The sequence below is a fragment of the Mauremys reevesii genome, linkage group 20 (genome assembly GCF_016161935.1).
Source record: "Mauremys reevesii isolate NIE-2019 linkage group 20, ASM1616193v1, whole genome shotgun sequence".
Lineage (NCBI taxonomy): Eukaryota > Metazoa > Chordata > Testudines > Geoemydidae > Mauremys > Mauremys reevesii.
Genome location: NC_052642.1, coordinates 20,671,451 through 20,697,907, shown reverse-complemented (window position 1 = coordinate 20,697,907; position 26,457 = coordinate 20,671,451). Strand labels below are relative to the sequence as shown.

General features: G+C 47.2%; 3 protein-coding genes across 12 annotated transcripts in view; 2 read left to right on the top strand and 1 right to left on the bottom strand.

The window, feature by feature from the left end:
- Positions 1–818: 818 nt before the first annotated feature.
- On the top strand, positions 819–9,258 carry RFLNB (refilin B). 2 transcript variants are annotated; one of them, XR_005590098.1, is made up of 4 exons: positions 819–917; positions 4,736–4,845; positions 6,438–8,518; positions 8,557–9,258. XR_005590098.1 is itself a non-coding variant. In XM_039507770.1 (3 exons), the coding sequence occupies exons 1-3, from the start codon at positions 858–860 to the stop codon at positions 6,766–6,768; spliced, it is 501 nt and encodes a 166-aa protein (XP_039363704.1). In that variant the 5' UTR covers positions 819–857; the 3' UTR covers positions 6,769–9,258. The 2 variants fall into 2 exon arrangements, 1 of the variants encoding a protein (XP_039363704.1); XM_039507770.1 differs by having other exon boundaries at positions 6,438–9,258.
- Positions 9,259–11,794: 2,536 nt separating this feature from the next.
- On the bottom strand, positions 11,795–16,523 carry C20H17orf97 (chromosome 20 C17orf97 homolog). The gene is made up of 3 exons (XM_039508386.1): positions 16,413–16,523; positions 15,565–15,838; positions 11,795–12,553 (listed from the first exon to the last, which is right to left on the bottom strand). Exons 2-3 carry the CDS (start codon positions 15,797–15,799, stop codon positions 12,027–12,029), a joined length of 762 nt encoding a protein of 253 aa, XP_039364320.1. The 5' UTR covers positions 15,800–15,838; positions 16,413–16,523; the 3' UTR covers positions 11,795–12,026.
- Positions 16,524–16,667: 144 nt separating this feature from the next.
- RPH3AL (rabphilin 3A like (without C2 domains)) overlaps positions 16,668–26,457 on the top strand; it is a 106,899-nt gene continuing 97,109 nt past the window's right edge. For 2 of the 9 annotated variants that reach the window (XM_039508371.1, XM_039508367.1), the window contains exon 1: positions 16,672–16,902. The gene's annotated coding sequence lies outside the window, so the exon portion shown is untranslated. Of the gene's footprint in view, positions 16,903–17,324; positions 17,361–21,190; positions 21,323–21,482; positions 21,970–26,457 lie in introns of those variants that run through there. The other 7 variants (XM_039508378.1, XM_039508379.1, XM_039508380.1 and 4 more) reach the window with 7 other exon arrangements.

The window sequence follows — 26,457 nt, the reverse complement described above, 5'->3', positions numbered from 1 at the left end:
TAGAAGAGTTTGCAGGATAGCAGCCTGAATAAGGAGCGCAGGTTTTAGGCTCTGGGAATGTGCACTGCTGGCTGCTCTGAATAAACATAGGGAAATTGCCAGAGGATCTCAGAGATTGCTGAAATTAAAGGAAATCATATCCACTTGACTCCTTATAAACACCCCCCACCCCCTGGGCTCTGATTGAATTACGTAGCCAGACCTTTTCCCCGGCAGTTCTAGATGGAGTAACAGCAGGGCGATAGTTTCCTCCATCCCTCCCAAGCAGTGACAATCAGGTGCTTAGAAAGCGCTGACTTGGACCATTACACTGCAATCAGTTTGAAGAGGGGCTTCTTCGAACTCCTCCCGTGTGTGCTAGGGCAGGGGAAATGTAAACCTAGCTGAGGGTTTGCTGCTCTGAACTACCTTGGCTGGGTGGTTTCATGTTTCCAGTGTGGTCACTGAGATTTTCTCCAGGGTGAATGTAAACTGTTTAAAGCTGGAAGGAGGGGTGAGGGCAGCAGCCCTGTCTTCAGGCCACCTCTGGAGTACAGTACTCTCACACCCTAGCTAGGGACCAGGCCTCTGTTTTACGATCTGCCTTTATGAGATTAAAAAATGTGGTGACACCAAAGATAAATAATGCCTTGGCAGTTATATTTCACACTTGCACATGGTCTCAGTAAATAGGCTGCTCCCCTGGAGTCACAAGATCTGAAATGTATGGCCAAATGAGTGCTCGGCTGTTTGCATTAATAACTAAACCCACTTCCAAGCTGATAAAATCAGGGGAGTGACTTTGAACAGGGACAACACGGAAGGGTGTCACTCCCGGGTTTAAAACGGTGACTCAGCCCTCTCTTGGGGTGCGCAGGATGTACAGTCATGCAGAGTGGGACTGGACAGGAGAGAATGTGGCTGTTAAAGGAGGGGAGGTGAAGATGTTTATAGCATAAATTATCAGGGTTGCTTTTGGCCCAATTTGAAACCGCTGGGACAGGGAGTGCTGGCTGCTGGAATGTGACTGCAATGAAGTAGGGGCTACCAGCCCTTTGGGTCCCCAGTAGGCCAGTATAGGAAAATCCATTTGTTTCCTCCTCTGAGGGAGACCACAAGCAGATAAATAACCTCTGGATTAACAATACCTTCATGCAGGCAGGGAGAAGGGTTAGTGTCAAGCTCTGGAAGGCTGGGCAAGGGTGCGATTCTGCTGGCTGCCTGGCCTGTGTAGACAGGATGGAACAGCATTAGATCTTACTCCTCTTCATAACAAAAGCCAGGACAGACTCCTGGAATGATACTGACAGGTAGCTGCATCAGCACAGGATCCCCACTCCCCTTATTGTGCAGATTTGCGGTCTCTCTCAGCCCAGCTCTCCAGAAGTACTTACCCAGTGAGTGGTGTGTGGAGATGCTCTGGGTGAAATTCTGGCTCGGTTGAAGTCACTGGAAGCTTTTCCTTTGACTTCAGTGGGGCCAGGGTTTCACCCCTTATTCCTAAAGTCCAGCCAAGCAGAATTCCCTGCAACCTTAGTAACATATAACGATGTGTGACTCCCAGAGCAGCGTCGTGGCTCCGCTCAGCTGGAGTGGGACAGAGGAGATCTGGCTGCTGCGTGAGTCTCGGTCACTGGTCTGCTGGGTAACCTGGGGCAAGTGCCTCTGCCTTTCCGTGCCTCTGTTTCCCCGCCTGTGAAATGCAGGGTGGGAGCTGCTCTGAGCGCCTTCCCGGCAAGGCGCTGGAGAAGGGGGAGCGCTGTTCAGCCCGTTAAGGCACAGGGCGGGGGGGCCGGTTCGCTGCAGGACAGAAACAATCCGAACGGCGGCGTGTTCTGCTGGGGGGTCCCCCGGCCCCGGGCGGGGAGCCGCCCCCCCCTCCCCGTACAGCGGGGCGGGGCCGCCGGGGCCCCTCCCGCGGCCGGGGGCGGGCCCTGCTGCCCAGGAGCCGGCGGGCCGGGCGCGCGCCCAGTGCTGCCGGGCCGGGCCCTGGTGGGGACGCTGGCGCTGCCCGAGGGGCCCGTGCCGCTGGACAGGAAGCGGCGCGGCGAGCCGGTGCTGGACAGCCCCGACTCCGGCCTGCCGCCCAGCCCCAGCCACGGGCTGCTGGCCCCCGGCCCCGCGCGCGCTGCGCCCCCCGGGCTGCCCGAGCCGGACGCCGCGGGCCAGGCGCCGCCGGTGAGTACTGCCCGGCCCGGGGCAGCGCCGCGCGGGGCGCTGGGCGTGAGGCTGAGTTGAGGGCGCAAGCACGGGGCGGCGGGACCCGGGGCTGCCAGGGAGGCGTTTGGGTGCATGCGCGGGGCGGCGGGACCCGGCGGCTGCCGGGGCTGCAAGCACGGGGCAGCGGGACCCGGGGGCTGCCAGGGGGCTGCAAGCACGGGGCAGCGGGACCCGGGGGTGTCCGGGGCTGCCAGGGGGGCGGATTGGTGCATGCACGGGGCGGTGGGACCCGGCGGCTGCATGCAGGGGGCAGCGGGACCCGGCGGCTGCCGGGGGGCTGCACGCACGGGGCAGCGGGACCCGGGGGCTGCCAGGGGGCTGCATGCATGGGGCAGCGGGACCCGGGGGTGTCCGGGGCTGCCAGGGGGGCGTATTGGTGCATGCACGGGGCGGCGGGACCCGGGGGGGCGCATGCACGGGACAGCGGGACCCGGGGGCTGCCAGGGGGCTGCATGCATGGGGCAGCGGGACCCGGGGGTGTCCGGGGCTGCCAGGGGGGCGTATTGGTGCATGTGCGGGACCTGGGGGTGTCCGGGCATGCATCTCTGCTGGGGGTAGCCGAGGGGCGTATCGGTGCATGCCCGGGGTTGTGCTGGGGGCGCTGGATTCAGGCTGTGAAAGTTTCCCTTCCTGATGATCGTGCCTCCCCAGCAGGGCTCGTCCCTGGTTCACCCTTAGCAGTGGCTGCACCTTTGGTGATCCCTGTCCCCAGCAGCTTCCCCCTCCGCCTGTCCCCTCTACAAAGATGCGGCTCCTGCCTGCAGAGTGGTGCAGTTCTTTGGCTCTCCTGCTCCGCAGAGTAGACAAGCACAGTGGGGCTCACAGATCCTCCTGTGTCTCTTGTCTGCTCGTGGTGTGCAGAGATGCCCTGGGCCGGTTGTCTCCCCCAGCGTTCCAGCCCCTCCGGCTAGAGGCGCAGCAGCTGCTGGAAAGCTTGAGCCCTTTGGTGACAGTCAGCTCCTCTCCGCAGAACTGTTTGCGCATCTCCCGGTAACATCTCCTGAAGCCAGAGGGCAGGGGGTTAAGGTGGTGTGTCTGCCATGAATACACTGTAAAGGAAAGCTTGGCTTGTTAAGCTAGCGGTAGATTGTTTTTATTTAGCGTTTGGTCTCAGATCACACCAGACGGCATCCATCCAGGCCCTGAGCATGCATTTAAAAACCCAGGCGCATCTGAGTGGCAGTTAAAACTGGGACAGATTTTCACCTGGAAGAATGTACCTAGACAAGAGAGAGGTCGAAAACAAGTAGCCCAACTTCCTCTCCTCTTCACCCAGAACTGCTGCTGCTTTATCGTTGAATTTATCTGTGTGGGAGCTGTACCCACCAAGTGCCCAGCACACTCTTGGCATGATGGAAGTACAGACATCAGGAACAGTGGCTGGTGGCAGCATTGTAAATGAATAACTCAGTTTCACGATTCTACAACACCTCCCAGCTTTCGGCCCATCACTCTTGCACACAGACTGTCTGGACTCATTTTCCACCAGGCCTTTTTAAAGGTCTGTCGCACACTCGGGTCTTGCCAAAGTGAAAGCCACAAACTGGCTTCTAAGGTTTAGTGGCCTTAGAATACCTGCCTGGGCTCCGGGGGTGAATTCTGGGGTCTGATTTTTGTTGTCAAAGGTTCTGAGTACCCACATCTTTCACTAATTTCACTTGGTGTTTGGGATGCTCAGTACCTCTGAAAAGCAGGCCTTTTATTGTAAATAACGGACACCTCACTGGCTTATCTAGATCAAAGGTGTGTTTGTTAAGATAATGCAGGGAAAAGGAAGAACAGCTTAGAAATGCCAAAGATTGAACAAGAAGATTCTCGTAACGTCCAGGGGTCTTTAATACAGCTTTGGGAATGCTCCTTTCAGAAAAGCAGAATTTGCCTGCTTGGAGGTGCTGTGTCAGCCTCAGCACATGACCGTTCTCCTCCTCCTTCCCAGCTGGGGCGCCTTCGCAGAAGGGAAAGCGCCTCACAGTTCATATGGTCTCGTAAGAGAGGAGATGGTGGACCTCTCCATTCCTGGAGAAACCCCAAGCTAGAAAGAGTTCCCCCTTTCCTGCAGTGCATGTACGTACTGAGCTTGGGAGTTGGAAGCTGGGAAGGCTGTTTGGAAGTTTATGCAACTTAATAACCTGTGAAGGTTTCTCTTGCAATGTATGTATATAATTGACTGATGAATCCAGTGTTGAGAGGGTTCATACACACTTTGAAAAATATTAATGATAAAAAACCCCAAACATAAATCCCCAAAGCAGATAGTTTACATGACACCATACTACCCATGGAGGATGTACTGACTCCAGTCCCTCACGGTGGGGAAGGACCTTCTCTGTATGAATGCCCCCGAAGTACCAGGCACACTTGTTGTGTAAATCCGTGGGTCTCCATGGAAGTCAATGGAACTGTCAGTCATTTACAGATAAGTCTGTTTTGGGTAATGTTAACTTTGTCCTTGACATAGGAGGTGACTAAACATGCATCCCCTCCTGGGACTGTACCGAATTGCTATATTAAAGGGACTCTCTTTGCACTTTTGCAGAATGCTGTGTTCTCCCCCAACCCGCTGCTCTCCAGCTGCCCTGCGAGGTTATGCCCTTTATCCTTCGGTGAAGGAGTTGAGTTTGACCCTCTGCCACCAAAGGAAATAAGGTAAATACAGTATTACAATCAGTTAGTGTTTAAACTTCCCCTTCCCAGGGGCATAGGAAGCAGTAAAGATTTAACAGAGTTACTGTGCAAAGGAGCAATAGGATTTATCAGTTTGTGCCTTGGATGCAAGCTCAGTTATTTGTAGGACTATATCGTTCCACCCAGCCAGTACACTCCTCCACTTATGCCTTCACCCAGCCCTTTGCAAAGGAGTGTTCTGTCTTCTTTAACCACCTTGAGAAATTTTCAAGGGAAGTATTTTTATGATGCTTCTTAGTTCATTGTACAGCTGCTAAATCTTGGGTCCTGTTTAATCACTTGAAAGGTAATCATGAGCAAAGATCTTCAAAGGGAGTAGCTTTCTAAAGGGTTGTTTTATTAGCGGAAAGGAATTCCACTTTCTTAAGCTGATGGTTTTATAAGCAGAAGGTTCTATCTTATCAGCAAGAGGTAATCCTGTGAACGAGGGAAAAGCTAATACTTCAAGATGTGGAATTTTTTTAATACACTGCCTCAGTTCATAGTATGTGAATTATTCCTTTGGCATAATTTTGCAGTAAAAAGGAACAAAAGTTTCCCTTTCTGTTGGCATAAGTAGAACAATCGTATCGCTCAAACAGCAAGCTGATAGATAGGCGGATTTAAAAAAATTTCACTAGTATTGACAAAGGACCCAATACTGAGGTTGGAATTGATGCTTGGTACCATGCAGGATCAGGCCCGGTGTGAAGCAGAGAGGGAAAATCTTTTTTGGTGCACACAGGCTTCCAGTCCCATCTCATATTACAAACCCCAGACATTCTTGATATTAATTTTCATATCAGAAATGCTCAATACACTAATTGTATTATTTTTCGGCCAGTCGAGTCCATGGTGGTTTTTCTCATGGAAACAAGTGGGTATAATTGTATTTGCCGTGGCTGATGACCCCAAGGATGGGGAAGGGTAAAGAACTCCCACAGGACCCTTGATGGATAAGAATACAGAAAACAGCATCTGCTTCCGTGGGAGCTCCAAGGGGTCGACAGTTATGAAAATCAGGCCACAGGGAGTCTAAATGGATCTAGGTGCCTGGTTGGGCTGCCAGAGTCTGAAAAGGGTTTTTTAGGCCCCACCAGGCTAAGAAGATGGCTAAACTGATGGCATTTCTGGAAATTCCAATAGAAAAGGAGATCCTGCCTAGAGCGTGTGCTTGGGCAAACAATGAAAATGCCAGGCATGCTACAAGCAGAAGGTGGTTTTCCTCTACCCCTAAATGGAAAGAGAGAGATCAGTGGGAAAATATATATTTTAAATAAAAAAGCCTTTGGACTAGGAATCCTAGTGTTTATCCAGCATTTTTCATCCATGGATCTCAAAGCACTTGACAAAAGAGATCAGGATTGTCCGCCCCATTTTACAGATGAGGAAACTGAGGCCCGGAGAGAGGAAGTGCCTAGCCCGAGGTCATATGGCTGGGAATGGAACCCCTTGTGCCCTAGCTAGGAGATCACCCTGCATCCGTAGTGTCTTTGGCTAGCTACATCTCCCAGTGAGCACTGGCTGCTGGAGCGAAGTGAGATTCACACTGGGGTATCTCTTGTGTGTTTCAGGTACACCTCCTCGGTGAAGTATGACTCAGAGAAGCACTTCATCGATGATGTCTATATGCCGGTGGGGTTAGGCATTTCCTCATGCAGCCAAACGGTCGTCTGCATCCCTGATTGCACGTGGCGCAGTTACAAAGCCGAGGTCCACTTTGAGCCTCGGAACAAGCCCTTGCGTTTCACCAGCACCACCATTGTCTACCCAAAGCACACCAAAACTGTGTACACCACCACTCTGGATTACAACTGCAGGAAGTCCATGCGGCGGTTCTTGTCCAGCATAGAGCTGGAGTCTGCAGAATACCCTGGGAATGATTACCTCCTGGATGGCTGCTGATTGACACATGTCTCTCTTGCTATGATCCATCCTAGTCCCTTTCTACTGTACTAACTCTCCACTAGCTAAAGTGGGTAAAAAAACCTAATTGCCCAGTCACTCTAAGGGAACCTTACCTGTCGCTACCTCTGTCCCAGCTCATAAATTCAGCTTTAATGGCTTGCATTTAATTTTCTATGGGAATTTAGCTTTTCAAGATATCAGTTTATCCTCCTTTAGAGCTGCTGATTCCCTCCCCTGCTCCCACATTGCAGTAATCAGGTGAAAATAAGGGAAATGTTTCCAAAGAGGAAAAGTTAATTGCTCTTTCACAGATAAGGGAGAGTCTGGGACAGTGGAAAAATGTACATGATTCTTCATCCTGATGTGTAAAACCAATGACAATTCTCTTGCTGCAGAAAATGTAGCCGATAATTCAGCCACTTGTAAACAGAGAGCCATCATTAATTTCAGCTTTGGTCACAGGACCTTGGTAAAGCAGAAAGTGCTGACATCCTTTGGCATAGGCTAGCTGATGGGAAATCCAGAATTGTATATTTAAGCAGATGTTTTTTAATTGCTCTCATGCCTGTTTTTAAAGATGGTTCCTTTAAGGAGGAGGGAGGTGGGGTGGAAAGAATTTTGATTAGAGCAAGTGTTAAATTGCATTTGGGTAGTTTTAGGCAATCGGCATAGAAGGAACTGAGTTATCTTTCTTCCGGCTCCCCTAATCTTACAGAACATCTTGTGTACTTCAGTTAGTTAACCCAGCCTCAGACTTGTGCAACTATTTGTCAGTGCAGCAGATACTAGAATTTGCAGGCACTGTACTGTAACTTGTGAAGAATATTGTGCAGAAAATTATCTCTGAGGGGTGATGAATTTTGGAAAGCCAAGTGTAGACATCCGCTAGTTTCAAACCGCTATATGTGCTAATGCTGGCACCGTTCCTCATTCAAGTGGAGCCACAACAGTGGGAGAATGTTAGGAAATCCACATTGTGGAGGTCATAAAGTGGAAGTAGAAACCTGGGAATCCAGCAGCATCACCTAGGGTACGTGGGAGTGACTTGCCAAGGAAGGCATTGATTGCGACAAAGGGAATGCAAAACTGTCAACTGGCTAGATCCACAGCCATGCCTGTGCTTTCCCTGTTGGACTTCACAAAGAGTTTTTCGATCTGACGGTGTTGATGATTTCACTGGGGCAAGGAAGGTCTTCCATACCCAGCAGCTTCCTGAGCAGCCCTGCAGTAACAAATCAGAGTGCATTTCAGCTGGAGATCACTGAGGGTTGGGGGGTGGGCAGGAGAGATGTGGTGACAATAATCACTTCAGAATAACCTGCACCTTAACATTGTCTTTGTCACACTGTCATGCACTTTGACCAAACAGAACGTGTGGCTTTCTAAACCTCCAAAATCACGGTGTCTTTGTTGAAAGGGAGGAGAGCAGCATGGAAAGTGCATGCTTTCGAAGATGTGGCTTGTACTCTTTGTTGATGTAGTAGAGATATTGTGCATGTTCCATAGAAGCCGGTTCATGTCCTTTTTATATATATATATCTCCCCAAACTCAGATGGGGCAAAATTCATCCCTCTGTAGAGCAAGCAGCCCAAGACCTCCTCTCAAAAGGGGACTTATGTAAGGCATCGGGACAAGGGAAAATGTCGTCAGTAGAGAGCAAGGAATGCAGAAGGTGTGCTGGCTGGAGATTATTATTGGGGCTGCGGTAAGATAGATCCTGCAGTTTTACAAATGGCCTGTGCAGAGGTATACTTTGCAGTGTGGTACAGATGGCATGTGCAGAGGTATATTCTGCAATGTGCTACTAGTGTGAGCTGAAATGATTCAAGAGACTGAAAGTGCAATGGAAGAGAGGATTGTTGTTGGGTTTTTTTGCCTATTTATTCCCTTGAATCAGTAGTTTCTTTAATCCTTTTTCCTGCCCTAAAACATTTCCAAGGGAGACTTGGAATGCTGAGTTTAAATAGCCATCCCCATAAGAGACTATGGGTACGGGGATTCTGACCAGACCTTTGACCCCACTGAAGCTATTGGAACTGCATGGGATGTGAATCAGGGCCAGAACTACCAACATGAGTAGCATAGCCTAGTACCAAATCATTGAATCTAGTCTGTACTATTTAAGAAATGCTAATTACATTCCCACTAAGACCATTCCTTAAGTGTTTGCCAAAAGTGCACTTGTGACAGGGCACAAGCCAACCTGTGTGTGTAGGGGTTTCAAACATAACTTCTTTGTTGGACAGGTTATTCCATTATTGCTAGCTTGTACTTTCCTCCTGCCACTGTAGGAGACAGGATACTGGACTAGAATGGATGCCTGGTTTACTATCACTGTTCCCCTGAATTCATTACAAGATTTTGGAGAGAGGTTTTATTTTAAAATTGTAACCATGACCTGAACATAAGAACGGCCGTACTGGGTCAGACCAAAGGTCCATCTAGCCCAGTATCTGTCTACCGACAGTGGCCAATGCCAGGTGCCCCAGAGGGAGTGAACCTAACAGGCAATGATCAAGTGATCTCTCTCCTGCCATCCATCTCCATCCTCTGACGAACAGAGGCTAGGGACACCATTCTTACCCATCCTGGCTAATAGCCATTTATGGACTTAGCCACCATGAATTTATCCAGTTCCCTTTTAAACATTGTTATAGTCCTAGCCTTCACAACCTCCTCAGGTAAGGAGTTCCACAAGTTGACTGTGCGCTGCGTGAAGAAGAACTTCCTTTTATTTGTTTTAAACCTGCTGCCTATTAATTTCATTTGGTGACCTGTTCCAAGTTAAATTAGAAATAACTCTTACACTATGGTTTAGGACACAACATATGCTTTAAAAACACAGATTTATTGATGTTCCTCTTTAAAAAGATGGTAACTGATGGAAGATGCTTTTTAAAAAATTCAGGTTACTATATTGCAACACCTTGGTTCTCACTGTGCAAGATCCAATATGTTCTGCTGTCTCTGACAAAATTCCCCCCCACCCCAAAAAAACCAACAAAGTTTTAATTTGCGTTATCTCATCTAACTAGTAATAAATTATATGAAAACCATAATTGTAGGGAAGTCTCTTTAATTCAAGCCTTATTGGTGGTGGTTTGGTCTTGAGTGCAAACTAGAGTCACAAATGGCTGGTTCATCTCTACTGCGTTAACTCTGGCTGGCTGGGAGTTATTACTGACATTAGTGGGTAAGTACTGTGTGGAAGAGTTAGATATCATTTATTACACAATTTACTTAGAACTAAAGACTTAATATATTCAGCTGATCTTAGATCCTGTTTCTTTTATCAGACTTGATTGTTGCTAAATTCTCTAATAAGCCATATCAAGTATAAAATTGACTATAAAAATATAATACAAATGCTATGGCTTCATGAGTTTAGTAAGACACTTGAAGATGTGCTTTTAAGACAATTGGAAATCCTCCCCACGGCATGTATTTCACATCTGGTACCATTTTATTCCTAAAGAGCTAGTTCTGGTTTCTGATATGTATTTTGTCACATATTGCAAACAAAGCAGTTGTTGTTTTCAAATGAACTGAGTATTTAAACAGATAAAACTCTCCTTTGATTGTGGATTTTTTTTTAAATGGAGGTGGGGACAGTTCAGGTGCTCTGATGCCACAGTGATGGGCACAGTATATAAAAAGTTATTAGAATTTATAATATATTAAAAAAAATTGATTTGTGACAAGCTGTTCTTGTCAGAGAACTATAACTTATGTGTCTGGATGCCTATTGCCTCGTTAAATGCTTCTGACTTTCCAGGCTTGTAGATTTTATTTTTAATAGCGATAGAAGGGTAGGAGCAGCAAAGAATCCTGTGGCACCTTATAGACTAACAGACGTTTTGCAGCATGAGCTTTCGTGGGTGAATACCCACTTCTTCGGATGCAAGTGTAGAAGGGTAGGAATTGATGCAACAGAATACCAATTCTTTAATTCATAATAGAGTTTTTTGTTTACTTTTTTCGTTGCTCATTTGCCAACCCCTTTGCATAAGGACTTGGTTTTCAAGTAATGACATTGTTGGAATCTAGTGAGTCTTGAAACAGAATATATTTATAAAAAACCAACCTGCCATTGCAAAAGTGCCAGTGGCCTTATGCAGCCAATTAAAGGCAATAGATTAGGGGATCATTCAGTGATAAAATATTAAAGAAAACAGAGGAGTCCTATGCATATAAGACAATAATTGTTAGAAAAGACCATTGCATTCAAATAGGGTTTAAGATGTATTTTTAAATCAAAGGAACATATTTCCAAGCAAGTAGAGGGAAGTTACGAGAATTATTCTCTCTCTCCTTTCAGATGCATGGTCTTTTTTTCCCCCAAAACATCTCCTTTTGTCTGCCCTTGGCTATTTTTTAATATTCTGATATTGTAAAAGTATTCTGAGGAAGTCTGTATGAAAGACATTACTGTGTGTGTGATGAAAAGCAAGGGCATCTGAGAGGCTGATGGAATGGGCGGGGAAGCCTATTAAGTGAAAGACTAATGGTTTGTTGTTTTTTTTTTAAGTTCATTTTGGCCACTGCTGCAGAAGACACCCAGAGCCATGTTGCTGCAGCAATCATGATACTGACAAGGACAATCCTGTCACTTGAGAAAAGGGCACTTTTCAATTTAGTGCCCTTTGTTTCTGATTTAAATCTCCGAGTTCAGGGAACAATACAATAAGTTTTTGTAACAGAAGAAAGTAGTATTGTCTAGATTGCCACAAGAGCAAGCCAGGCACCGAGACCTGGATTTCAATCCTGATTCTGCAATGTATATGACCCTAGGCAAGCTTATCTGCATATCACTTACCCTAGTCTCTATGCACAGTATCAAATCACTTAGCTACTTACTGCCTCAATTTCTCCATCTGCAACATGGGCTAACACCTGCCCACTTCACAGAGGTACTGTGAGGCTTAATGCATTCATGTTTGAAAAGCACTGAGATAATCCAGTAGGACACTGCTATTTATGAATAACATATGAGCAGTAAGAGGGTACTTGAGGGCAGAGTAGTAGGATGTAGAGAACCTTTAATAAAACCATCAAAATAATTGTTTTTTTGTCCACTTTCCATGTAGTGTTTTATAACAGGTCTGGCCGAAGTAAACGGAATACCCTGTTAGTATGGGGAATTAATCCCACTAACAACATTGCCGTGAACAAAGGTATATACAAAGTTTCAAAGTAACGGTTTTGTTGCCGTTACTGTTTTAAATACAGATATAAAATAGAGAACAATACTGGTTTACACAACTTCCTGAGAAATATTTGGTAATGCTGCTGGTTGCAGTTCAGACACTTTGGTAGCTAGCTCAGCATTCAGGACCTCTTCATCTTTATTTTCCTGAAAATAAGGACTGGAGCGATCCTCCTGGCTTATTGTCTGACCACTGTTTGTGTATGGATCTTTGGTTTGAAGTAATGGGAAATGCTTGAGAGTCAAACATGGCTCTGGGGGTAGCTGTTGCTGGACATATAACCCGTAGCGTTTCCTTCTGTTCAGTTTATAGATACGCAGCCTTTCTTCCTCAGCAGCAGGATCTTCAAGAATCCCGTCCCACCGAAGGCTTTCATTGATCTGATCAGAAATGTCCTGCTCTGTTTGGGTAGAGCCTGAAGTAGTGGAAGCTGATAATAAAAGCTTATTTATTTCCGCATCAGTGTGAATCCCCTTTACAGCATCTTGTGCTGGGTCAGGATCCTTCCTTATGCTTATTTCAAGTAACTGAGCAGAGAGGGTCTGATGCTTCCTGCTTTTGCTGTGATGTTTATCTGGTGAAATGAGAAATAATATTAACAGAGAGCTTATATGGCATCACCGTCACCTGTGCTTTACTGTTCATAGGGTGATGAGAAAGATACAGATAAAAAATCATTAAACATAGCACAGACTCACTGTCAAGAAACCAGATTTGTTAACAAAATATCAATCACATTAAAGCTCATTGTTGAGGGGGAATATGTATTTAGCTCAATGACAGATGCCATTTATAGAACTACTGTACTCATATAAAATGTACGTAAGCAGAACTTAACATTCTTATAACACTTTGATACCAGCATCGTGCCCAATGGACCAGTATGACTGTTGTGTTTTTGTAAAGTAGTTGTGTGCACTTTAGTATTGTGTTTTTTTCCAATGTGAATGTTAAACATTTGAGGTGAAAGAATGGCAGAAACTGACATGAGAAATTGTGGCCATTATTTGAACACCACCTAAGGCTTTTAATGCTCTGCCAACCAGGGAAAAGAGATGGTCCCCATGCCAAAAAGTTTACAGTCCTAAACTAGAGAAAGTTTTCATGCATCCTCCCTCAAAAAATCAGATTGAGAGTTTGCCGCCTGCTACAACTAGGATTAATTTCAGTTTTAATTTGTCTCTCCAGTTAAAGGGCTAGTGAACAGATACTACCGAGAAAAATGTCTCTTGCAAGCTGTGCTGGAGCTATTTTTTAAAGTCTTGCTCCATTTAGGCCTCAGCTTCCACCAATGGTTATTCTAACTGGCTTTTGTCATTGTAATAAATTAGTCCTGCTCCCTTTTAAAGTTTAAACTTCATGAAATAGATCTTTAAAAAAGCTGAGATGTTTTAGTAATGTGAGTAATGTTATTTTAATAAGATGCCTGACATAACTTTAATAGTTCTGTTTCTTTACATAATTGAAGAAAACCTTCCCCGTTACGAAGTTTTGAAATTAACCCCCACTCTGTTAGTGTAACAGGAAGCCAAATACTGTTCATTAGAGGTCAGATAAATTTTGACTCGCATCAATTAAATGTTGCACATTCAACCAACTGTAGTTCAGCTCTGTGAAAGAAAATGAAAAATATATCCAGCTACCTCAAATCTTGTGGCAGTTTTGTGAAACTACCTACTCTCCAACAGCTGTCCTATGCCTCCTACAGTCCACATGAGGGAGCTACATGTACTTCCAATCAACCATTTGTTTAAAAAAATAAAAGCAACAAAAAGTACTAACAGGCTATAATTCTAAGTGGAGGTTCTAAAATGCACAAGATTCCTTCTCACCAAAAGCCCAAACTTATTTCCTGGGATCTACAGGAGCCAATCTCTTCTTTTTTTTTACTATGACTGCACAGTAGTGAAAAAGGATTTCTAATTATCCCAGTATAACCATTTTCTACACTATGAACAGGTAGGTAAATAAAGCCAATCTCAACTCAAGACTCTGTGTGGTTCTATATTTATAGCTACCCATTCCAAAAAATTACACGCTCTCTGTGACGTTCCCCTAGGGTTATCTGGACCGGTGATCTGCTAGGTCACTCCAATCCTCAACTCTGGGAGACAGCCTTACCCTGCTCTGCTGTGAGAACCCCCACTCCTGGGCTGTTCACGCACAGCCTCTGGCTGGCATGTAAGCTGCTTGGATTGTGCAACTGAATGACACTAGCCAATATCGCCGGTCCCAGGCACAACCCTATGAACCTCTGTCTTGCAGTGTCCAGTTATGCCCGCTGAATGCTGCAAACTTATATGAGTTTGTCAATTTAACAAAGAAATTGATATGTACCAGGCTTATTATCCCAAGGGGAGTTTCTGACATGCTTCACACCAAACTCACTGCTTCAGGTAGAATAAATAAACAAATTTATTAACTACAACGATAGATTTTAAGTGATTATAAATCAAAGCATAACAAGTCAGATTTGGTCAAATTAAATAAAAGCAAACGCATTCTAAGCTGCTCGTAACACTTTCAATGCCCTTACAAACTTAGATGCTTTTCACCACAGGCTGGCTGGCTGCCCTTCAGCCAGGCTTTCACCTTTGATCAGCACTTCAGTCACTTGGTGTGGTGGTGTCTGTAGATGGAGGTGGAAGAGAGAGGAAGAGCATGGCAAACGTCTCTCCCTTTTATCATGTTCTTTCTTCCCTCTTGGCTTTGCCAGCCCCCTTCAGGGTCAGCTAAGCATTACCTCATTGTATCCCAAACTGACCAAGGGACGGGGGTGACTCACCTGAGAGTCCAACAGATCCTCTGTTGCTGCCTAGGCCAGTGTCCTTTGTTCCTGTGGGGCTGGGCTGGGTTTGTCCCTTACATGCCCTGATGAGGTGTGAACTGCTCCTTGGTTCCTGGACAGTTTTGCCTGGGCTTGTTTTAAGCCATGAGGACACATTTTCAGCCTCATAACTATATACATGAAATTACAACCTATAACGTTACTATAACAACAATGCTCAGTGCATCATGAGCCTTCTGAAGACAGCAGACATGACAAACTTTGCATTGGGTACCACACAATCATAAGGATGAACATGGGGGTGTAGGGTGTTTCCTCCGAGGTGCAGAGCATCACACTCTCCAACACACACACGGGTATAACAGGCAATCTGTACATATGCTGGCTGATCAGTACACACAGTAATTATACCCATAACCTCTAAAGGTGATAATGCACTTCCCTTACTAACAACAGGGATAGCAAACTGGAGACAGACTTGATTCTCCACTACCTTACCCTTTGTGTGGTCATGTGCACCAAGCAAAGGGCATAAAACTGCCATTCTCATTTGGTAACATCTTCCATATACTGGTATAAGTGATGGTCCAAGGCACTGGAGCATTGGGCCCACTGGAGCTAGCGATATGTTATGCAAAAGCCAACCTGGCCACTGCCAGAAGCAGTGTGGCCTTTGAGAAGTGACACCTGCTTTCCACCATGCACACCTGCCTCCCATCCACTCCTTGCAGGCTGTGCCCCCATCCTCCAGGTGCTGTGCCCGCTGGCACCCATTGCTATAACACAGCATTGCTAACCTGTCTCCTCAGAGGCGGAGGGGCTGCTGCCATGCCCACTGCTCCTGGTGTTACTGTCATCCCGGTCTGCTTTCTTTTTCTTCTTCTTTGGCTTCTTCTTGCCTGTGGCCTGTGGTGGGGATGAGTATGGCGTAGGGGTTAGGATCCCCTTACCTGGCTGCTTGCTGTTGGCCTTGCCTTTCTCCTTGCCAAGCAGCAATTCCTGCACCCCCTTGCATCCTGGGCTCTCCTTCATGGGGCACACCCTGGCTCTCACACTGAGCTACTGCTGAGCCTGCAAATAGGGGAAAGACTTGTTGAAGGGCCTTTCGGTGCCCCCTTCATCTGCTGCAAAGTCCACCATCTTCCCAGCGCAGGGCCCCACATCCCGCTCAGCGCCCGCCCCCCGACCCCCGCAGTCCACTCAGTCCACTCCCTTCTGCATCACCCTTCCCCCACGCCTCCAAGTCTGTCACCCTGCATCTTACTCCTTAGAGCCCTCAGGACCTGACCCCAGAGCCCCACCCCCGAGTCCTCAGTCCCCCCAGCCCCTGCCCCCTGATCACACACTCTAGTGATCTGTCATAGATCTCTACCCCCAGGCCATGGCCCTCTGGCCCCTACTCCCCAGACTGATCTGCCCCCAGAGACCCCTGTTCTCCCAGGCCCTAACCCCTGGCATCAACTCCCCAGAGAGCCCCCACGCCCCAGAGTCCCTTCCCCCGGCCCCTATTCTCCAGAGAGCCCCAGAGACTCTGTCCCTGCCCCCGACCCCTACTCCCTATAGACACCCCCCGTCCCTGCTGGCCCCTACTCTCCAGCCCCCTAGTCCTGCCCCCACAGCCCCTCCCCCCGGGGCCGGAGGTCACCTTCCCCCGGGAGCCGCCGCCTCTCTCTAGGGCCCGGCCCGCGCCGCCGGCTCCCCCTCCCCCTCGGGACGCGTCTCCATGGCAGCGACTCAGCACCAGCACCCGCGCCCTCCGCAAGAACAAATAGTCCGTGTGTCCCCCCCGCCTCGAGGGCCGGGCACTGCCCCGCGCTGCAGACGCGGGGCTGTTCCGTCTCCAAGGCGACGGGCCTGCCGCCTTGGACACCCCAGGGGCCTCCCTCCGCCGTCGCTAACGGGTGTGACCTGCCCTAACGCGGTGCTACAGCCCACTGCACCGCTGAGGGCGAGCCTGGCCTGGTGCTCGAGCTCGTCAGAGCTCGCCTGTCCCGCCTTGAGGCCACTTGCCGGGCTCTGTGCGGGCAGCCCGAGCCCAACAGCCCCCGGCCCGCGCGGGGCGCCAGGGGCTCCCAGCAGGACTAGTAACCCCGCAGGGGGCTGCTGCTGAGGCAGGACTAGGAGCATTAGGGCAGGTGAGGAGCTCGCCAAGCAGGCCCCTCCCTTGCTCCAGTCCCCACTTACCACTCACCCCTGAGCTCTCTGCTGGCTAGTGCTAGTGACACTAGGAACTAGCCCAGGGGTAGGCAACCTATGGCGTGGGGGCCGAAGGCGGCATGCGAGCTGATTTCCAGTGGCAGCCACACTGCCCGGGTCCTGGCCACCGGTCCGGGGGCTCTGCATTTTAATTTAAGTTTAAATGAAGCGTCTTAAACATTTTAAAAAAACCTTATTTACTTTACATACAACAATAGTTTAGTTATATATTATAGACTTATAGAAAGAGACCTTCTAAAAACGCTAACATGTATTACTGGCACGCGGAACCTTAAATTAGAGTGACTAAATGAAGACTCGGCATAGCACTTCTGAAAGGTTGCTGACCCCTGAACTATACACACGGTAAATGGGAGCCGTCATCACATTGCTACAGGTAGGCTGACCTAGCGGAAAGAGATCAGGCTGGTTTGTCTTTTCTTTTCACAGTCCTCCATAGGGATGGTGCTCAAACACTGTAATTACTCTCGCTAAAAGGAGTTCATAGATCCGGGTGATGGGAGTGGTAGAAGAACCTGAACAGAGTAACTGTTGGCGGCCCTGATCCTGCAGAGATTTGCACGTGGGCTTAATTTTATGCCCTGTGAGTGTGTAAAGTTCACCACATGCTCATAGGGGGTGTAAATTGGAGCCTGTGCCTAAGTCTGTGCAGGATCAGGGACTAACTAACTCTGTTATTATAGCTTGTTGCCTGTCACCCTGCAGCTACTTGTTCCATTTGCAAAGGTCTCCCACAGCCTTTGCCCAATTGCCTGGTGTTTTAAACTTTTGATGCCTGTTACAAAAATCATGATTCTGTTTTCATATACCCGGGTTAGTTAAACCTCAGCCTCTCAACAGCTGCCACACTCCTTTGCCCTGTAGTGACCCTGTAGCTCTGCTTCCCTGAGCCCCATCATTCCCTTCACCGACTAGGACTCTTGCTACACTAATTCCCCTCCAGGGCTCTTGGGCTAAGGTCCTCCTGGTCCATGTAGTCATAGTGTGCAAGCATGGATGCTGGAGGCAAGCCTAGCAGATTTATAGTGACCAGGGGCAGGCTTGGTAGGCTTTCAGGCACTCCTATATGTGGCCTGCTTGCACCTCTGCTGCTAACAGGCACTTTGAGAAGGCTGTTTTGTCTCCCCTCTGCTGAGTAATTGGTTGGATGAGAGGGAGGGGTAGAGCCTGGTTGCCGCAGCCTGTCAGCAAGAGGGATGATTTATGCAATGTGGAGAAGTCAGGAGGTGACACAAGTTGCCATGTGATCCAGAAATTCATCTCCATAAAGGTCTGTAAATGATGCATGATTCCTGATGTCCTAACAGAGTAAATGTTCCTCCTGTCTATAACTCATTACCTAACATGGGTTTTCTCCCTGAGCATCCCGGGCTAAGCCATATGAATTTAGGGCTTACTCAGTGTTCTCTTCCCTCGCAAATACAAGTAGAATTGGACCAATAATCAAGTGTTGCAATGATGTGTTTAGTGCGCTGTGTTACTGTATTTTGAACTAGGCTTTCTCTGCCTCAATTTCTTCACCTGTCAAAAGAAGATACTAAAACCCTTGCCTTCTGGGGGAAAGGGGAGGGATGAAGAGGCTTGTGGGGGGCTTAGTTAACTAATGTGTATGCTGGCAGGCACTGTGTGTTGGTCCCTAGCAGCTGGAAAGTGACAGAAGTGTTTCCCAGTCACTCTTGGAGCACTCAGCAGGAGGGGCTGAAGCATTGCTAGTGTTACAAGGGGGAGGTATTGTCAGTACTAAACAGCAGTGTGTTAGCAGGGTATTGGAGCCAGAGACAAAATCCACTCAGTGAGTCAGTGGCAGAGGTGGAAAGAGACGTGCTGATGGCCAGCCATCCCTGTGCTCAGTCCACTACTTCAACCTCACAGGGGTTAGCTGGAGACAGGAGGTGGGGCCTATTAGGGAATGACCCCTATGCAGTACTGCCAATTCTCACCATGTTATCATGACTCTCACGATGTGGTGCTTTTGGGTTTTTTTTTGGTTATACCTGTCTCCTGAAAACCAGCTGAAAAGCGCTTTCTCCTGTTACTGTCAATGGGGCTGACACCAGCAAGATGGTCGCTATTTCCCTGCAGTCTAGGCACATGTGGAAGTCAGGCTACCCTTAATAAAGCTGGCTGTCTCCTCCCCCTATTTTCAGTAAGACTAAAGCCAGCCTACAGGCAAAATGGGTGCTGTGCCGCTCCATGGCTCAGGGGACTGGATGCAGGAGCTGGGAGGAGCAGCAGGGACACTGTGAAAAGGGGGCAGGGAGAGTGAGGGGGGAGCACAAGACAGATTTATGGGGTGTAGAGGCAGGAGACTAAGGAGGGTGCTGAGTGTTCAGATGGCAGCTCCCCCAGCTGAGGGGTGGGGGAGAGGAATTCCCTGTGAGCAGCCATTGTTGCTGTGTTGCCAACTCTCCCAGGCTGGCTGTGGGCCATAGGATTTTGTCACCAGCAGGAGGAGCTGTTCTGATAAGTTTTTACCGTTCCTGCAGATTGCAGGGTTGGGTACATGGGCAGAGCTCTGTGTGAGAGCCTGGGGGCCTAAGGACATAGACCTGCCCTGCCACTGATCGCTCCTTTTATGTATGATCCTAGAGCAGAGAGGGGATCTGGGGCAATGGGAGCTGGGGACTTGGCGCTGCTGGGACTTAGGGAGAGGTGACTCCCCAGGTGGTAGAGTCAGGGAAGTGCTCCTACTGACTCCTAGGTAGTGATGTCCCTGGGCAGCAGGGGGCAGAGAAATGTTGCTGCCAGGGCAAGAGAGTCACAGGGAATGGCTGACAGTTCCCCTCCCTTAGAGCTGAGAAGGGTCAGTAGAGACTGTCTGAGCAGTTAGGCAGGCATTTCTGTGTGCATTAAACATTGACTTTTCAACCAGAAATTCCCCCATTGGCAGGGGAGTAGAGGGGAGTTAAAAATAAAAGACAGACTGAAAAGCATGATTGGAAAAAAATCCTATTTTGTGTTCAGTGTTATTATTTTGGGTGCCAGACTCACCCAATGCTGCTTATGCCTAGAATTTCTCTTCTCCCTTCCTATTTCAAAGCAAAGGGTTTCAGTAATGGTTCATGGAGTGAGGGAAGAAGCATGAAGTACAGCTAAGCAAATAAACATGAGATGTTTTTGTGATGTGGATGCTTGTGCCTTAGGAAAAGGACTGAGACCACATTCCAGCCATCAGCCAGTGATGGTCAAAACTCTGTCTGCTTCAGACTGCCGGCAGGCTCTGCATCCCTCCTTATTAGTGAGAAAGTAGCAGCACTGCCATTGCATGGGTCATGCAGAGATATTGATAATAACTTTGAAATTACGGAAGAACTTGATGGCATGTGCTCCATGACAGGTCGCACAACCGGAAAAAAAATCTCCAGTAAAGTGATAAAGTCCATGAATGATAAGTAGAGATTAGATTTCACAAGCTTGGTAGCCATTTGTACTGAGGGTGCTCCAGCTATGTGCGGAAAAAAATGTTGGTGCAGTTGTTATTCTTGAAGAATTTATTGGGAGACAAATAACCAAACATCACTGCATTTACATCAGCAGGTTTTGTGTAGCAAAGTCTTAAAATCTGAGCATGTAATGTCAGTGGTAGTTTCCATGTTAAACTACATCCGTTCTAGAGGACTAGAAACCTAGGACATTTAGAGCCTTTCTTGAAGGGGTAGACCCTGAGTGCAGCGACTTGATCTACCATAGGGAAGTGAGGTGGTTGAGTCGAGGAAACGTTCTCCGCCGTGTCATTGCTTTGAAAGAGGAGGTAGCTGGGCTGTCTCCTTTGCAAGGAGAACCCTTCAGCAGCACTGGCATGGGGAGTGGGGGAAACTGGCAACACTGGGCCCAATCTCCCTCCTTGGGAGGGACTTGAAAGTAGATTTCCAGCCGATGAAGCACTTTGCAACAGGTTCCAATTACATGCAAAGTCTCCCATGTCCCTTCTTTTCAAGTGTCCCAACTTGGTAGCCTGTGACCGACTCAGCCAGCGCTGGCGTTTCTCTGCAAGTGAGCCAGGGCTCAGCTCCGCATGCAATTTCCAGTGCTGACACTGCTGCATGCATGCACCCTGCAAGTAGGTGAGGCTTGGCAATCTGCATGCGCCTCGTAATGCTCTTGCAGCAGTGTGTGAGCCCTGGGCCCGGCTCTGCACGCAGGATGACAGCTAACGCCTGGGCTCGTGCTCCCAGCTGCACAGCCCTGGGGCTGCCTCCTGCTGGGATACTCTGATTGGCTGGGCAGGAGCCGGGACTGGCGCGAGCTCGCTGCTTCCCGGCTCCTGGGTCCTTGCAGTTGTCGCTAGAGGGCAACGAGGGTGCATGGCAGGGGAGTAGCAACCAACGTGTGTGCACGGTAAGAGGGTCGGGGGACGTGGTTACTTGTAGCCTCTAGCCTTCAATTAAGCAATCAGTGAGCGCCAAACATAGCAGCCACGTTTGCAAAGAGAGCCTGCCGGGTGGTGAGGATTAGCTGTAGCTCCTGTTAGATGTAGTCACGGGGCGCGGGCATTTTTCAAACAGCTCCCCAAAGAGGAGGTTGCAGAAGATGGGGAATGTTGCATTTAAATCTGCCAGTGCAAAGTGCTCGCTGTTGCTGGGTGACTGGGAGCGGCCCGGACACAAGCCTCTTTTGCAGGAAGTTTTTGTACTTAGAAATTCAGAAAAGAAAGCAAAATAACCCGGGGCAATAACCGCCGAGGGTGTGCCAGCCTGCCTGGGACAGTGTCACTCTCTGCAGCGAGCAGGAGGGGTGGGTGAGGTGGGACGGCAGTTTTGCTTGGGACACCGGAGCAAAACCAGAGACAGGCTGCGGAGTGATTTTTATGCGGGATGTTATTAACGTGGATGTAAGCAAAAGAGTTGGTCGACCTTTCCCACCCTCCTCCCAAAAAAGACTCAACAAGCAGTTCACGGTTAGAGGCGATGAGGATCCGTCTGTTAAAAGGCTTCCAACCCTGGTGATAAATCACTACATATAATCTGGAGTCAGCACAATGCTAAGTAAGATCTCCCTGCATTTGGTTTTATGGCATGTGAACTGTTTGCAAATGGGGAGGGGCGGCTTTTTTTTAAACCCCACCGCTGTGCCTCTAATCCGGAGGTGAACCTGGATGAAAAGCATTTACAATGTAGTTACTGAAGCAAAAACAAAATGTTCTCCTCTCATTTCCTTGACATGAAGGGGGATTGATTTGCATTCTGCTGACTTCCCTCTCTTCCCCCGCTTCCGGTTGGTGCTAGTCCATTTGGGGGCCCTAAACAGGAATATTTTGCCTTCCCCCCAGCACATACTAATAGTTAATAGCCCCCCCCCCCCTTGAGCTGCTCAGGGCTCTAAGCAATTATGCCTATTGCCAGCTCCACTTAAATGCAAAGTTTGGCAACAGGCGTGCTCAGGCAGGTTGTTATGAAATCAGACTCCCAGGAGCTTTCTCCCAAGACAGACCTTGAGCTACAGGCAGCTGTTCTCTGACAACAGTTAATAGTTTTGTTCTAGTTTCAAAATGTCAGTAGCAGGGATTTCTTGATGATGGGTATTCCTAATGCTGCAGGGTAGCTAATAGTTCCCTATGGGATCAGAAGTGAGGAGGGGAGAATGGAAAACAGGAGCAACAATGATATGATATAAAATAACTCAGAATATAAGAGTTTTGTGGACTCTGTGGCCTACAGGGAACTGGCTATTGCAGTTATGATGGATGTGCATTACAATAAGGTCTGGAGACTCCAACCAGGAGGGCTCTTTTGTGCTTGGTGCTGTACACACACACAGAGCAAGATGACGGTTCATCTTTCTGACAGCTTCTCTCCAATGAGCTGTTTGTTCAGTCCATCTGTTCCCTGCCATCTTAGGGCTGGTCGACATTAGAAAGTTAGGTTGACCCAGCTACATCACTCAGAGGTGTGAAAAATGTAAACCCCTGAGAGACGTGGTTAAGTCGACCTAAGCCCTAGTGTAGACAGCTTATAATGATGATAAAGATTATGGGGAGAATGGACTGTGGGAGATACAGAATGAAAGTTGGGGAAGCTGCTAACAGTTATTTTTGGGGAAATGACTACAGTATTATTATACTGTACTTCTAGACTTGCTAGGAATTACTGAAGCAAAGTAAGCTGTTGTGGGATAAGAGGGAAGGTCCTCTCATGGATTGGTAACTGGTTAAAAGATAGGAAATAAAGGGTAGGAATAAATGGTCAGTTTTCAGAATGGAGAGAGGTAAGTAGTGGTGTTCCCCAGGGGTCTGTACTGGGTCTAGTCCTATTCAACATATTCATAAATGATCTGGGAAAAGGGGTAAACAGTGAGGTGGCAAAATTTGCAGATGACACAAAACTACTCAAAATAGTTAAGTCCCAGGCACACTGCGAAGAGATACAAAAAGATCTCTCAAAACTGGGTGATTGGGCAACAAAATGGCAGATGAAATTCAGTGTTGATAAATGCAAAGCAATGCACATTGGAAAACATAATCCCAACTATACATATAAAATGATGGGGTCTAAATTAACTATTACCACTCAAGAAAGAGATCTTGTCGTCATTGTGGATAGTTCTCTGAAAACATCCACTCAATGTGCAGCGGCAGTCAAAAAAGCAAACAGAATGTTGGGAATCATTAGGAAAGGGTTAGCTAATAAGACTGAAAATATCATATTGCCTCTGTATAAATCCATGGTACTCCGACATCTTGCGTGCAGATGTAGTCGCCCCATCTCAAAAAAGATGTACTGGAATTAGAAAAGGTTCAGAAAAGAGCAACAAAAATGATTAGGTGTATGGAATGGCTTCCGTATGAGGAGAGATTAATAAGACTGGGACTTTTCAGCTTGGAAAAGAGATGATTAATGGGGGATATGATTGAGGTCTGTAAAATCCTGACTACTGTGGAGAAAGTAAATAAGGAAGTGTTATTTACTCCTCATAACTCAAGAACTAGGGGTCACCAAATGAAATTAATAGGCAGTAGGTTTAAAACAAACCAACAAAGTATTTTTTCACACAACACACAGTGAACCTGTGGAACTCTGCCGGAGGATGTTGTGAAGTCTAGGGTTCAAAAAAGAACTAGATAAATTCAAGGAGGATAGGTCCATCAATGGCTAATAGCCAGGATGGACAGGGATGGTGTCCCTAGCCTCTGTTTGCCAGAAGCTGGGAATGAGCAACAGGGAAAGGATCACTTGATGATTCCCTGTTCTGTTCATTCCCTCTGGGGCACCTGGCATTGGCCACTGTCAGAAGACAGGATATTGGGCTAGATGGACCTTGGTCTGACCCAGTATGGCCGTTCTTATGTACTCTGCCTGAGGTTTCATCAGTCTCATAATAAATGTAAATGTCATAGGATTGACTCATGAGTAAGGTAGCGGATTTTGACTATGGAGAAATGGGCTCAGTTCCCATGCTGCCTTTGATACTTCTGTTGAATTCCTGCTTGTAAATGGGAATAGTGGTGCCCCTTTCCCCCATCTGTTGTCTGTCTTGTGTACTTCAGGCCCTATTCCATTCAGTGGGGCTTCATGCAGGTGCAGTGATCGGCCACAGCCTGGATGCTGGAATCATGCAGAATCAGGGCCTTAGACTGGAAACTGTGAGAGGCAAGGTATTCCCAGCTCTGCCACGGAGCTGCTGGGTGACCTTGGACAAGTCCTTTCTTCTCTCTCTACCTCTGATTCCCTCCCACTCAGTCTGAGTCTGCCTTGCCTGTTTAAACGGTTAGCTCTTCGGAGACAGGCGATGTCTTGTATTGTGAGTATATACAGCGCCCTGCCCAATGGGGCTTGATCTCAGTTGGGACTTCTATGCACTGCAATAATAATGTTCCTTAATCCTTAGAGGGTTTCGGCATGCATGGGTGCTCTTGGATACTCATTTCCCAGGGGAGAGCTATACAGTGTTGCTGAGTACAGAAAGAATGCACTGCTGTAATAGTTTTTTGACCACTCAATATCCAAGACAGATATGAAGATGGTCTGGCAGATACAGTGTAAAACCCAGATTAATTAACCAACTGCTCAGCCCATGTTTTCCATGAGTTCGTTGAGTGTTGGGTTGTTTAGCTAAAGGACAAACATTTATATAAATGGGTGTAGGTTATATTAATCAAAATGAAATATGAACATTAAAAAAATACCAGTGATAGAAAAATAAAGATGGTTCTATAAGAGAGTTTGCATTTGCATTTAACAAAGGGTACCAAGGTGTTATAAATCAAATCCCAGTAAATCAAAGTTTTATTGTAAACTCATTCTAATCTTCTGTTTTGGAGCAGTGCCAATATGGAATTATGGATCCTTAATACTGGTCCACTCCTTTATCAATATAAGGGTAATTTCACTGTAACTAATCAATCAGTACTATTTGTAATATGCTTATCGTTATGTGTGTATGTAATAAATATTAGTTCAGGTTGTGTATATTTTACATGGAGGCATAAACATTTTTAGGGTTAGGTAATAATATAAGATTTTAAAATACCACAATTTAAGATAAAGGCCCATTCTTGAAACCTTGCTCTCAAGAGTAGAGCCACTTAAATCAGTTGGAGGACTAATGTGAGGAAGGATTGCTAGATCAAGCCTTAAATTTGCTTAAGTGTTCCCACTGTCTCCTTTAATCTTAGCTGCCTGCATTATGAATGTAAAATGAAGTAAAGGTAGCAATGTACTTGTCCTCTTTTGAAAATAGGGTTGTCATGACGACCTACAGTTCAGTATGAAATCTGATGAATACAACAGGCCGGCACCTCTGACTGCGGAGGTTTGTGATTAATTCCCATATCCTGATTGCTTGTAAAATTACTAGTTTTTCCACCTATATAGAATTTTTGCTACTAGGGAGAAAAAATTGCAGGCCCTTCATCCACAGCAGAGTGGAAGTATAATCTGGCTTTGAAAAGTGACTCCTCACAGAGACCGTGTTTGTGTGTGGTTGTTTTATTAGTCCATTGAATCAATGACTCAGGCAAAAGCCCAACTATCTTAATCAAGTTTCAGAGTAAGTGTGTAGACTATTTAATGTAAACTGGTGCCTGGACGGTGATGTTTGCTGAGATCCAACTATAGAAGTGTTTCTGCGACCAGTAAGGAAAAAACATTCCAATTACTCAGCAACAACAGTGATGTATCTCATTGTCTTAGTTAGATCTGGTGCATTAGGGTTCCTGTGGTAGCTGAAGTCAGTGGCAAAATTCCCAGTGGCTTTAATGGGATTGGAATCATCCCTTTAATATATTGTAGTAGCCAAGTCAGACTTCATGGTTGTTGCTATGACCATTTGGTACTTCACAGGAGATACAGAGATCACCCTCTGGTCTTCCTGCTCTAAAAACAAGGGTTTTCAACAAATGAGATCCAAGAGAATCTCTGCTAGCAATACAGAGCATATGACACATTTGAGCAGTTCTTGTATCTGTCCAGTAGATGGCAATTGGTAGGGTAGTGAAATGCAGCCTTGCAGAACTGGATACTTGCTAAATGGCATTC

Coding starts and splice junctions, on each gene's coding strand:
- RFLNB (XM_039507770.1), top strand. CDS start 858: ATGTACAGTCATGCAGAGTGGGACTGGACAGGAGAGAATGTGGCTGTT. Junction 918..4,735: donor TGGCTGTTAAAGGAGGGGAG/GTGAAGATGTTT, acceptor GCACTTTTGCAG/AATGCTGTGTTCTCCCCCAA. Junction 4,846..6,437: donor CTGCCACCAAAGGAAATAAG/GTAAATACAGTA, acceptor TGTGTGTTTCAG/GTACACCTCCTCGGTGAAGT.
- C20H17orf97 (XM_039508386.1), bottom strand. CDS start 15,799: ATGAAGGAGAGCCCAGGATGCAAGGGGGTGCAGGAATTGCTGCTTGGC. Junction 12,554..15,564: donor CTCCGCCTCTGAGGAGACAG/GTTAGCAATGCT, acceptor TCATTTCACCAG/ATAAACATCACAGCAAAAGC.